This window comes from Oncorhynchus nerka, linkage group LG11 (assembly GCF_034236695.1).
Source record: "Oncorhynchus nerka isolate Pitt River linkage group LG11, Oner_Uvic_2.0, whole genome shotgun sequence".
In the NCBI taxonomy this organism is placed as follows: domain Eukaryota; kingdom Metazoa; phylum Chordata; class Actinopteri; order Salmoniformes; family Salmonidae; genus Oncorhynchus; species Oncorhynchus nerka.
In genome coordinates, this window is record NC_088406.1 from 73,188,176 (window position 1) to 73,200,849 (window position 12,674).

At 43.4% G+C, this 12,674-nt stretch overlaps 1 protein-coding gene across 12 annotated transcripts in view; it reads left to right on the plus strand.

Moving 5' to 3' along the window:
• The window catches only part of LOC115117107 (type II inositol 3,4-bisphosphate 4-phosphatase-like), a 547,861-nt gene that overhangs the window by 484,895 nt on the left and 50,292 nt on the right, over positions 1-12,674 (plus strand). For 11 of the 12 annotated variants that reach the window (XM_065024928.1, XM_065024919.1, XM_065024918.1 and 8 more), the window contains 5 exons: positions 4,401-4,576; positions 7,272-7,395; positions 8,667-8,793; positions 10,673-10,813; positions 12,474-12,571. In XM_065024928.1, coding sequence (XP_064881000.1) covers positions 4,401-4,576; positions 7,272-7,395; positions 8,667-8,793; positions 10,673-10,813; positions 12,474-12,571 — 666 coding nt within the window. The remainder of the gene's footprint in view (positions 1-4,400; positions 4,577-7,271; positions 7,396-8,666; positions 8,794-10,672; positions 10,814-12,473; positions 12,572-12,674) is intronic. The other variant, XM_065024930.1, reaches the window with a different exon arrangement.

Here is a 12,674-nt window from a genome sequence, read left to right on the forward strand (position 1 = left end):
ACCAGCCTCTTGGGTTCATACTGCAGTATCCAACAATCATTATGAAACACCAGCCTCTTGGGTTCATACTGCAGTATCCACCAGGCATTATGAAACACCAGCCTCTTGGGTTCCTACTGCAGTATCCAACAGTCATTATGAAACACCAGCCTCTTGGGTTCCTACTGCAGTATCCAACAGTCATTATGAAACACCAGCCTCTTGGGTTCCTACTGCAGTATCCAACAGGCATTATGAAACACCAGCCTCTTGGGTTCCTACTGCAGTATCCAACAGTCATTATGAAACACCAGCCTCTTGGGCTCACCAGGCTCCTACTGCAGTATCCAACAGTCATTATGAAACACCAGCCTCTTGGGTTCCTACTGCAGTATCCAACAGTCATTATGAAACACCGGCCTCTTGGGTTCCTACTGCAGTATCCAACAGTCATTATGAAACACCGGCCTCTTGGGTTCCTACTGCAGTATCCAACAGGCATTATGAAACACCAGCCTCTTGGGTTCATACTGCAGTATCCACCAGTCATTATGAAACACCAGCCTCTTGGATACTGCAGTATCCAACAGTCATTATGAAACACCAGCCTCTTGGGCTCCTACTGCAGTATCCACCAGTCATTATGAAACACCAGCCTCTTGGGTTCCTACTGCAGTATCCAACAGTCATTATGAAACACCGGCCTCTTGGGTTCCTACTGCAGTATCCAACAGTCATTATGAAACACCAGCCTCTTGGGTTCCTACTGCAGTATCCAACAGGCATTATGAAACACCAGCCTCTTGGGTTCATACTGCAGTATCCACCAGTCATTATGAAACAGCAGCCTCTTGGATACTGCAGTATCCAACAGTCATTATGAAACACCAGCCTCTTGGGTTCCTACTGCAGTATCCAACAGGCATTATGAAACACCAGCCTCTTGGGTTCCTACTGCAGTATCCAACAGACATTATGAAACACCAGCCTCTTGGGTTCCTACTGCAGTATCCAACAGGCATTATGAAACACCAGCCTCTTGGGTTCATACTGCAGTATCCAACAGGCATTATGAAACACCAGCCTCTTGGGTTCATACTGCAGTATCCAACAGGCATTATGAAACACCAGCCTCTTGGGTTCATACTGCAGTATCCAACAGTCATTATGAAACACCAGCCTCTTGGGTTCATACTGCAGTATCCAACAGGCATAATGAAACACCAGCCTCTTGGGTTCATACTGCAGTATCCACCAGTCATTATGAAACACCAGCCTCTTGGGTTCATACTGCAGTATCCAACAGTCATTATGAAACACCAGCCTCTTGGGTTCCTACTGCAGTATCCACCAGTCTTTATGAAACACCAGCCTCTTGGGTTCATACTGCAGTATCCAACAGTCATTATGAAACACCGGCCTCTTGGGTTCCTACTGCAGTATCCAACAGTCATTATGAAACACCGGCCTCTTGGGTTCCTACTGCAGTATCCAACAGGCATTATGAAACACCAGCCTCTTGGGTTCATACTGCAGTATCCAACAGTCATTATGAAACACCAGCCTATTGGATACTGCAGTATCCAACAGGCATTATGAAACACCAGCCTCTTGGGCTCCTACTGCAGTATCCAACGGTCATTATGAAACACCAGCCTCTTGGGTTCATACTGCAGTATCCAACAGTCATTATGAAACACCGGCCTCTTGGGTTCCTACTGCAGTATCCAACAGTCATTATGAAACACCAGCCTCTTGGGTTCCTACTGCAGTATCCAACAGGCATTATGAAACACCAGCCTCTTGGGATCCTACTGCAGTATCCAACAGACATTATGAAACACCAGCCTCTTGGGTTCATACTGCAGTATCCACCAGTCATTATGAAACACCAGCCTCTTGGGTTCATACTGCAGTATCCACCAGTCATTATGAAACACCAGCCTCTTGGGTTTATACTGCAGTATCCAACAGTCATTATGAAACACCAGCCTCTTGGGTTCATACTGCAGTATCCACCAGTCATTATGAAACACCAGCCTCTTGGGTTCATACTGCAGTATCCACCAGTCATTATGAAACACCAGCCTCTTGGGTTCATACTGCAGTATCCAACAGTCATTATGAAACACCAGCCTCTTGGGTTCATACTGCAGTATCCAACAATCATTATGAAACACCAGCCTCTTGGGTTCATACTGCAGTATCCACCAGGCATTATGAAACACCAGCCTCTTGGGTTCCTACTGCAGTATCCAACAGTCATTATGAAACACCAGCCTCTTGGGTTCCTACTGCAGTATCCAACAGTCATTATGAAACACCAGCCTCTTGGGTTCCTACTGCAGTATCCAACAGGCATTATGAAACACCAGCCTCTTGGGTTCCTACTGCAGTATCCAACAGTCATTATGAAACACCAGCCTCTTGGGTTCCTACTGCAGTATCCAACAGTCATTATGAAACACCAGCCTCTTGGGTTCCTACTGCAGTATCCAACAGTCATTATGAAACACCGGCCTCTTGGGTTCCTACTGCAGTATCCAACAGTCATTATGAAACACCAGCCTCTTGGGTTCCTACTGCAGTATCCAACAGGCATTATGAAACACCAGCCTCTTGGGTTCATACTGCAGTATCCACCAGTCATTATGAAACACCAGCCTCTTGGATACTGCAGTATCCAACAGTCATTATGAAACACCAGCCTCTTGGGCTCCTACTGCAGTATCCACCAGTCATTATGAAACACCAGCCTCTTGGGTTCCTACTGCAGTATCCAACAGTCATTATGAAACACCGGCCTCTTGGGTTCCTACTGCAGTATCCAACAGTCATTATGAAACACCAGCCTCTTGGGTTCCTACTGCAGTATCCAACAGGCATTATGAAACACCAGCCTCTTGGGTTCATACTGCAGTATCCACCAGTCATTATGAAACAGCAGCCTCTTGGATACTGCAGTATCCAACAGTCATTATGAAACACCAGCCTCTTGGGTTCCTACTGCAGTATCCAACAGTCATTATGAAACACCAGCCTCTTGGGCTCCTACTGCAGTATCCATCAGTCATTATGAAACACCAGCCTCTTGGGTTCCTACTGCAGTATCCAACAGGCATTATGAAACACCAGCCTCTTGGGCTCCTACTGCAGTATCCATCAGTCATTATGAAACACCAGCCTCTTGGGTTCATACTGCAGTATCCATCAGTCATTATGAAACACCAGCCTCTTGGGTTCATACTGCAGTATCCAACAGTCATTATGAAACACCAGCCTCTTGGGTTCATACTGCAGTATCCAACAGTCATTATGAAACACCAGCCTCTTGGGTTCATACTGCAGTATCCACCAGTCATTATGAAACACCGGCCTCTTGGGTTCCTACTGCAGTATCCAACAGTCATTGTGAAACACCAGCCTCTTGGGATCCTACTGCAGTATCCAACAGGCATTATGAAACACCAGCCTCTTGGGTTCCTACTGCAGTATCCAACAGTCATTATGAAACACCGGCCTCTTGGGTTCCTACTGCAGTATCCAACAGTCATTATGAAACACCAGCCTCTTGGGTTCCTACTGCAGTATCCAACAGGCATTATGAAACACCAGCCTCTTGGGCTCCTACTGCAGTATCCAACAGTCATTATGAAACACCAGCCTCTTGGGATCCTACTGCAGTATCCAACAGGCATTATGAAACACCAGCCTCTTGGGTTCATACTGCAGTATCCATCAGTCATTATGAAACACCAGCCTCTTGGGTTCATACTGCAGTATCCAACAGTCATTATGAAACACCAGCCTCTTGGGTTCATACTGCAGTATCCAACAGTCATTATGAAACACCAGCCTCTTGGGTTCATACTGCAGTATCCAACAGTCATTATGAAACACCAGCCTCTTGGGTTCACTCCACTTGACCACTACATTCCTCCACATTCTCAAACCTCACTAAAGCTGTATGGACTTTCTGCCTTGACCCCACTGATGTTTGACATATATTTGCTTCAGATACGTTTTGAATCCACAATTGTTTCTAAATTGGAGACCTTAGTTTGTACAGTTTGTTTAGCTTCTATCTAAACTATGAACAAACAATGATCTATCTTGTAAGAAATATGTAACTAATTAGATGTGTTAGAGCTGCAACCAGCTGCAAAACTTTTCTCAAACATTTGAACAAACCACTGAAAGGGTTTTCAGTCCTTGGAGAACATACCGTAACTGAAGTTTTGAAACATTCTTCAGGATGGCAACTTAACATTTTCATTTTCATTAAAGCTGATGCATTTCTAGGCTCCTTAATCAGCACAACTAAAGATGTAGAGAAATCAGGACACATCAAGATTCCAACATAAACTGTGTAATATATGGTTCTCATGTCTTCTCCTGTCATGTCTCTCTGTATGTTGCAGAAGGGGATTGGCGGGAGCAGCTCTGCCCTCTGGTGGTGAGGTTGAAGGAGTGCGTCGCGGAGGTGGTGGTGCGGGCCAGGAGGGCCATGACCTTCGTCCTGCTGCAGGAGGCGGCCTGCAGCATCCCCCAGGGACTGTTCCTCAAGCAGAGGAGGGATGTGGTCTTCAGTCAGGCAGTAGGTGCCCACCTGTGAAATGAGGACTCCACTTTGGAAACAGCCTATAGATATTTGGTGCAATTGATTTGTCATGTCAAGGCTTTTTAACCAATGCCAACGTTTTTCAGCTGTTAGGAAGCTAGTTATGATGTACAGTATCAAACCACCATTCAACAGCATGTGTTTGTTTACATAATTTACACAAGAGATTAGTTAGCATTTCACTGACTATGTTTCTACTGAAACACAGCTCCTAATCCTAACATAATGCAGTAATTGGAAGTGATCCAGCAAGTCTTTGAAACTGATCCGGCAGCAGGTCAGACTACTTGCAGGAAAATCAGTCTACTCAGTCCTCAGTTGGGCGGTAGGCTTTTGTGTGAATTAGGGCTGAACCCCATTAGTTGACTGGAATGACATGGGCCTCTGCATTTATTTTGAGCCAAGGGTTTCTGTAATTACACAAAGACAAATATAATTGCGCCCATCTCAGTGAACTAACCCATTGCGAAGGCCTAGACTAAAAGCCAATGTATGTTTGATCTGAAAATGTGGTCGGAGGCTCCATATGGAAGGTGTGAGGCGATTATGGAGCCTCCAGAGGCACGCAGAGGCCAAGTCGAGCTCTGTACCACATCGCCATGCACCTCTTAAATGTTGTAACACTGCAGAGGGCTCTGTATAGCTCTGCATTGACATGATTGGTTGACGGTAGTTGGGGCCGGTACACCCTGTATAAACACAATCTCACTTCCTTGACAACTTCTTTCACAACAGCTCTTCACTGCTCCGTGAAGCTCAATAAGTATGAATGCCCTGACTTCTGCAGAGGCCATATCACAGTAAATGCTGCATGGCCAATGCAGACGTGGGACTGACCATGCAGCACCCAGATGCACAATGTACTTCTCTCTCCAGAATGAGCTCTCTCCCGCCAATTTGTGCACATTCATTTATCTCAACTTCATTGTGTGAATTGTTTACGGTTGGTTGTTAGTGTATATCCCGTTTCATTACATATATCACCAGTAGTACATTTACCATCATTCATTCCTATAATTTCTAATATACAATGTTTGTTTGGTTATGGTCATTTCTGTTAATGCATCCAATATATTATTATTCCAGTCTTCCTGTTCTCATTGTCGGAGTGGGCACATTGTTTGCAGAGCACACAACCTGTGCTACACTGAGAAACACATTTTGGTTCATTCCATTCCATTGAACAGTTTTGTCTATTCAATATATTCACTGTCTTTTGTTTGGAGCGTTCCTGTCAATGTTGAGTAAGGACGCGCATCTGATTGTGCATAGAAGTATATACGCCTGCAAATGTAGGCATATAAATGTGCCCATTTGGGGATTTGATAGTATTTCTGATTGGCTTAACGCACCACCACTAATGAGCTGTGGAGCTTCTCAAAGTAACGTTTTCTTCACCTCAGACAGCAAGCAAACTGTCTTTTTTTTGTTTTACATCCGTTGAGAATGACAAAAGTTCCTCAATGTATTTGAAAAATCTTCCCAGCTCTCTCCCTTTTGGGAAAAATGTTGTGCTCTGATCCAGTGCAAACATCATAAAATAGTTCTACCTGATTACTTCTTATCAGTGCTTGACTTGGACTTAAATAGGTTCCCGTACTCATTTTAGGTGCTGCTACTGTTTTATATTTAGGCGCAGGAGCTCCACAATGATTTTGACATAATATTCGCAAGTATTAGAACATTCTAGGTGCTGCTTCTCAGCTCCGGTGAGCTCCTGCCAAAGGCAAGCACTGCATCGTATCCTGTGTGCAAATACCCTACAGCTGTGTCTGTCTCGAGCTCACTGGAAACTCTAAGGGCCCCAGAATATTTTATACAATGTTGCAAGTTCCCTAGCATTAGCTTCCAGCCAGACCAAGTTAATAGTTGATACAATGTTTAGAGTTCCCTAGCATTAGCTTCCAGCCAGACCAAGTTAATAGTTGATACAATGTTTAGAGTTCCCTAGCATTAGCTTCCAGCCAGACCAAGTTAATAGTTGATACAATGTTTAGAGTTCCCTAGCATTAGCTATTTTTTTATCATGATATTTTCTATCTGCGGGCTGCAATGAAGATGCTATTATAAATGAAATGCAAGTCTTCCACGTAAATGTGCATAGAATAACTATAACTAGCACCAAGATCAGTAGAAAGGGTAAGATAAATTGGCATTCCACATGAGAAAGGTTGCAGGCTCCTCGTGTAGCTTATTACCGGCAACTTCAGGAGAGTAACGGACGAAATCCAGCAGGAGCGAGAGAATGGTTGGTTTCTCCTCGTTATCTAGATCTTTAGCTCCCTCTTGAGTAATTAGTGTGTTATTTAATCAAACAGTAAGCTTAAAGCATCAGACATGCTCAATGCATATAGTTGATTTTATTGAAACACATAGGGTTGTGCCCTATGGAAAAATACACGTAAAGAAATGTAGACCAATTGATTGGTTGAAAGAACAGACGACTTTTGGTCGACCAAGGTTTTTTGGGGGCGGGGACTGCCCTAGTGTGAATGCCTTACCCTTTGCCCAACTGGATACAGAGATAATAATATAAGTGGATGATGTGAATAAATTATGTAGTGTGCCGTGTTGCTTTTTGATTGAACCCTGACGATGTGCCGTGTTGCTTTATGATTGAACCCTGTGTGTGTGTGTGTGTGTGTGTGTGTGTGTGTGTGTGTGTTTACAGCTAGCTGCGTTGGCGTGTGGTTTCGTCATGAGGCTGTACGCGGGGATGGAGGATAAGGGCTTCCTCAGGCAGCTCCACCTAGTGGGCCTGGTGGCACAGTTTGAAAGCCTGCTAAGCACCTACAGTGAGTACTCTAGTAGGGTCAAGGGTCAACTGTCTTACACACTGATCTAAGGTCTGTTTTTCATTTCCACCCCTAACAGTGGAGTTTAGGATTGAGGGAAGGTAAGCTCATCCGAGATATGTGTCTAAGAGTAACTTTTACCTAAAGGATTTCCCAGTTTGAAAGGTCCTTCAAGACTAACAAAGAGTACAGGAAGTTGTATAACATGCTTTTATACAGTAACGCACAGTTAATAAAAATGGTACCATTTGATCATAATTTGTACCATTTGTCATAATTGTGCATTACCATAATAGAATGTGTAATGCAGTTTAAAACCATTATATTTCCATGATCCACATATATATCATTGTATACATTAGGCAATACCATAGTATTATTTAGGTGCATGGCAGTACCATCATCCTTCAAAGCTAAAACCACGGTACATTTCCATGATTCAGATTTACGCCATGGTATAAATTATGAAATACCATGGTCATATTTAGGTACAATGGTAATTTCATGGTAGTACCATCATACTTCAAGGCTAAAACCATGGTACATTTCCGAGATTAAGACTCTACCATGGTATTAGTGAAAATACAATAAGGTTACCATGGTTATGAATGAAAGTACCATAGTGGTACCATGGTACATTTTTGTAAGGGATAGTTTGAAGGCATGTACTGCAGACAGATTATCTGGTTAGCATGGAGACGGCCTGATTCACTGACTAAAAGTCTCATCAAAGAGAGAGAACTTCTACGATAACTTCTACGATAACAAACCACGTTTCATGTAGTTACTTTCTTCTGAACTTGTTTATGGTACTTTCTAGTACGTAAGAGCTAGTTTACAGAGTATCTAGCTAACTAGCCAGCTAGCTCTGTAGCTTTGAATTGTTAATCTTCCATTGTTTAGCGAAGTAGCTAGCTGGTTGATGTTTTCCTTCTGTAACCAGGACAGATTTAAGCAACAATCACCTCCCTAAATGCTGTTTACATTGATATCCATACTGAAAGAAGCAGTTATGGACCTCATGGGCACCCTTAACTTTTCACCTAATTTTAGGGGGAATTCACCATAAAATTATTTGTGCCAGTGACTTAAAGTTAAGGAAACTTTAAGTTATTTTTCCCCTCATTTCCCTTAAGGTGTTTTATGCAAATTGGCCCTATTGCTCGTTTTGTTGCCCAGTGTATTTCTCCTACTATGACCAGAACAGATTGTCTACTTCAAGAGAACAGGAAGTAACCTCTAATTGACTAATTGGTGCTGCTGTGTTACAGGTGAGGAGATTGGCATGCTGGAGGACATGGAGGTGGGCATCTCAGACCTGCACCGGGTGGCCTTCAAGATCACCCAGGCCAAGACAGACGACCCCTGTGACCTGCAACCTGTAGTCATCGGCAGGCGGTGAGACTCTATTACCCAGCATTCTTTAACCAGTGGTTTTGTCATTACATGGGAGATTACATGGTGTGAATTAGTTAGTTTTTTTAGAGATCAGCTTGGGGACTTCATACATCATCATATCATACTGTAATACAGAGTAATACATTATTATTGATCCAACTTGCCAAATTGTTTTATCAGGTGTATAGTTTTTCCTATTCTCTCTTGGACAGATCTCCGTAAACATAACTGGAACCGTATACTCTGTCGGGAAGAAATGGGATGGGTGGGATAATGTAGTAGCAGTAGTTGCTGTGTTTGGGTTTTTCGTCACTGGTCATTTGGAAAATCACGATTTCGCAGGTGTTAGCATCTTTCAAATTTAGAAAGGGGAGTGTGTCTAAGTAGTCCTTAGACTACTGGCGCAGTAGTCTTAAGGCACTGCATCGCAGTGCTAGCTGTGCCACCAGAGATTCTGGGTTCGAGCCCAGGCTCTGTCGCAGCCGGACGCGACCGGGAGGCCCATGGGTCGGCGCACAATTTGGCCCAGCGTAGTTAGGGAGGGTTTGGCCACCAAGGATATCCTTGTCTCATTGCGCACTAGCGACTCCTGTGGTGGGCCGGGTGTACGGTGTTTCCTCCGACACGTTGGTGGCTTCCGAGTTGGATGTGCACTGTGTCAAGAAGCAGTACGGCTTGGTTGGGTTGTGTTTCGGAGGACGCATGGCTCTCGACCTTCGCCTCTCCCGAGTCCGTACGGGAATGCAGCGATGAGACAAGTCTGTTACTACTACCAATTGGATACCACGAAATTGGGGAGAAAAAAAAGAAAGGGGAGGGCACATTTGGCCTGTAACTTGCAAAAAGAGAGGGTGGAGCTCCTCATTCTGGTTCCGCTCCTCGTTCTAGCATCTCTTCTCTTAACACGTATGGACCCAGAACTTAATCGAGCAGCTGACCAATTACATGAGACTTTATTTCTGGGTTAACCGAGATTCAGCTTTTCCTATTTCACCAATTCTACCTACTGATTGAGGTGGTGTTGATGGTAGTCTAATTATTCCAAAAGCAGTAGACATACTGCAGCGAATTTGGGAGGTAGCCAGGGTTGAAAAGTCCTTAAAAACATGTATTTACCATCTGAGAATAATGAATAGGTTATAGCTTCCACATGACTTACAGTGAGCCATTTCCTGTTATCCAGGCTATTCTACTTCAAGTCGATTGTAATAATAAAACACCTGTATTTGATTGGTCGTGGCTCGTATCATTATTTGGAAATATTCCACTGAAGCCTGACTGTGTTTGTTTAAACAACTGATCCTGTATCTCAGTAATGGGAGTAGCAGCACATTTGTCTCAATGCTGACGTGTGCTGTTAACCAGTAAACCTGTCAGATGGGTAATAAATAGTCATGTAATACTATCAGACCAATCAGTACCATGTCAAGGCCCAGTGAAAGTTGTGTGGACATCACAACATCCTACTTACTGTAACTTCAGACTCCACCAAGCCTCTGTTCAGGCTTGTGCTCACAGTTGAAGTGTTAAAATAATGGGTGAGAAGTGCTTCACAGTTGGTATGTGATGCTTTCATGTCCACGCATATCAAATCTCTGTTTACACTTTCTCTTTCACCCTTATTTCTTTCTTTCTTTCCTTCCTTCCTTCCTTCCTTCCTTCCTTCCTTCCTTCCTTCCTTCCTTCCTTCCTTCCTTCCTTCCTTCCTTCCTTCCTTCCTTCCTTCCTTCCTTCCTTCCTTCCTTCCTTCCTTCCTTCCTTCCTTCCTTCCTTCCTTCCTTCCTTCGTACCTCCAACTCTCTCTCTCTTTCCTCTCCTCCCATTCTCCCTTCCTATCCCTCTCTCCTTCCCTCTCTCCCTCCCACCTACCTCCCTCCAGCGACCATTATACTGTAGAAGTGCCATTACCACGGCTGGCCTTCCAGACGTTACCCCATGAGATCAAAGAGGGCAAGGCGTTGCAGGTTTACCCGGTGCTCTTCAACGTGGGAATCAACGAACAGCAGACAATAGCAGACAGGTACCGGAACACTTTTCTCTTTTACGGGCGAATCATATATCACACTTTAGTTACAAATGTTCACTTATTCTCCCATTGACATCAGTTCATGATTAAGTGACATTTTGACTGAAGTAGAAGTTCAGTCAACCAGCCTTTACTGATCCCTCAGTTTCTTCTGTTACACACTATGGGAGAAAAAACATTTGTTTTGGATGAGATAATGTTATCTATAGTCATTTCCAATCATGCTCCCAAGGTCATTGTCACCCAGTGTAATGTTATCACCTTTGGAGCATGGAATAGGATTGTTTCTATCCAGCCAGTAAGCCTGGTTTGAGACAGGATATCGTGATCATGATGTTAGGCTCACATTCAGAAATAAACTGTGTTAGTGGTCATGTATTGCAATCATTTCAAGACTGCCAGACCTAAGTCACTTCTGGAATGCACACGATCAGTCTCACTGACCCGTAACTTTCACCCAAGTCTGTGATATCTCAGACTTGGGTGAATGATGCGCCATGCCATAGAGATCCGGCATTTACAAAATCACACTGATTGCCGTAACGGGGGGTGCTATAGTAATCAACTGACATTCCAAACCGAACAAGCATGTCTCCTGTTCCGTCATAAAATGTGATTCATATATGCAGCCTCTCATGACCAACAAGTTTCTCATAAGGACCTATAAACTCCGCCCATTGGTTTTTCTGCTAATTAGACTTTTTTCCCCTACCAAACTTTGAACAAGCATATCTACCATAACGACCTATATCATTTCGGTATTTAAAATGAAGTTATGCAATAATTGTCACTAACTGACATAAGAAGGAGTGCTCTGTCATTCGTGGGGGACACAGGTTTACTGTAGACTTGTTCTCTCTTTCTCCCTGTACAGATTAACTTGTCCTTTCAGGTTCTCTTTCTCCCTGTACAGATTAACTTGTCCTTTCAGGTTCTCTTTCTCCCTGTACAGAATAACTTGTCCTTTCAGGTTCTCTTTCTCCCTGTACAGATTAATTTGTCCTTTCAGGTTCTCTTTCTCCCTGTACAGATTAACTTGTCCTTTTAGGTTCTCTTTCTCCCTGTACAGATTAACTTGTCCTTTCAGGTTCTCTTTCTCCCTGTACAGATTAACTTGTCCTTTCAGGTTCTCTTTCTCCCTGTACAGATTAATTTGTCCTTTCAGGTTCTCTTTCTCCCTGTACAGAATAACTTGTCCTTTCACGTTCTCTTTCTCCCTGTACAGATTAATTTGTCCTTTCATGTTCTCTTTCTCCCTGTACAGCTTAACTTGTCCATTCAGGTTCTCATTCTCCCTGTACAGATTAATTTGTTCTTTCAGGCTCTCATTCTCCCTGTACAGATAAACTTGTCCTTTCAGGCTCTCATTCTCCCTGTACAGATTAACTTGTCCTTTCATGTTCTCATTCTCCCTGTACAGAATAACTTGTCCTTTCAGGTTCTCTTTCTCCCTGTACAGATTAATTTGTCCTTTCATGTTCTCTTTCTCCCTGTACAGCTTAACTTGTCCATTCAGGTTCTCATTCTCCCTGTACAGATTAATTTGTTCTTTCAGGCTCTCATTCTCCCTGTACAGATAAACTTGTCCTTTCAGGCTCTCATTCTCCCTGTACAGATTAACTTGTCCTTTCATGTTCTCATTCTCCCTGTACAGATTCGGAGACATCTCTTTGCAAGAGAGGATAAACCAGAGGAACTTTGAGATTTTAGACAGTTATTACAAATCACTAAGCGATAAGGTGCCATCAGAATGTAAGTGCATCAACGGGCCACTTTAACATCAAAACATCAGAAGTATATAAATGTCATCAATCATCATGCAATAGTATCCATCTTGCTTTTTCATAGAACACAT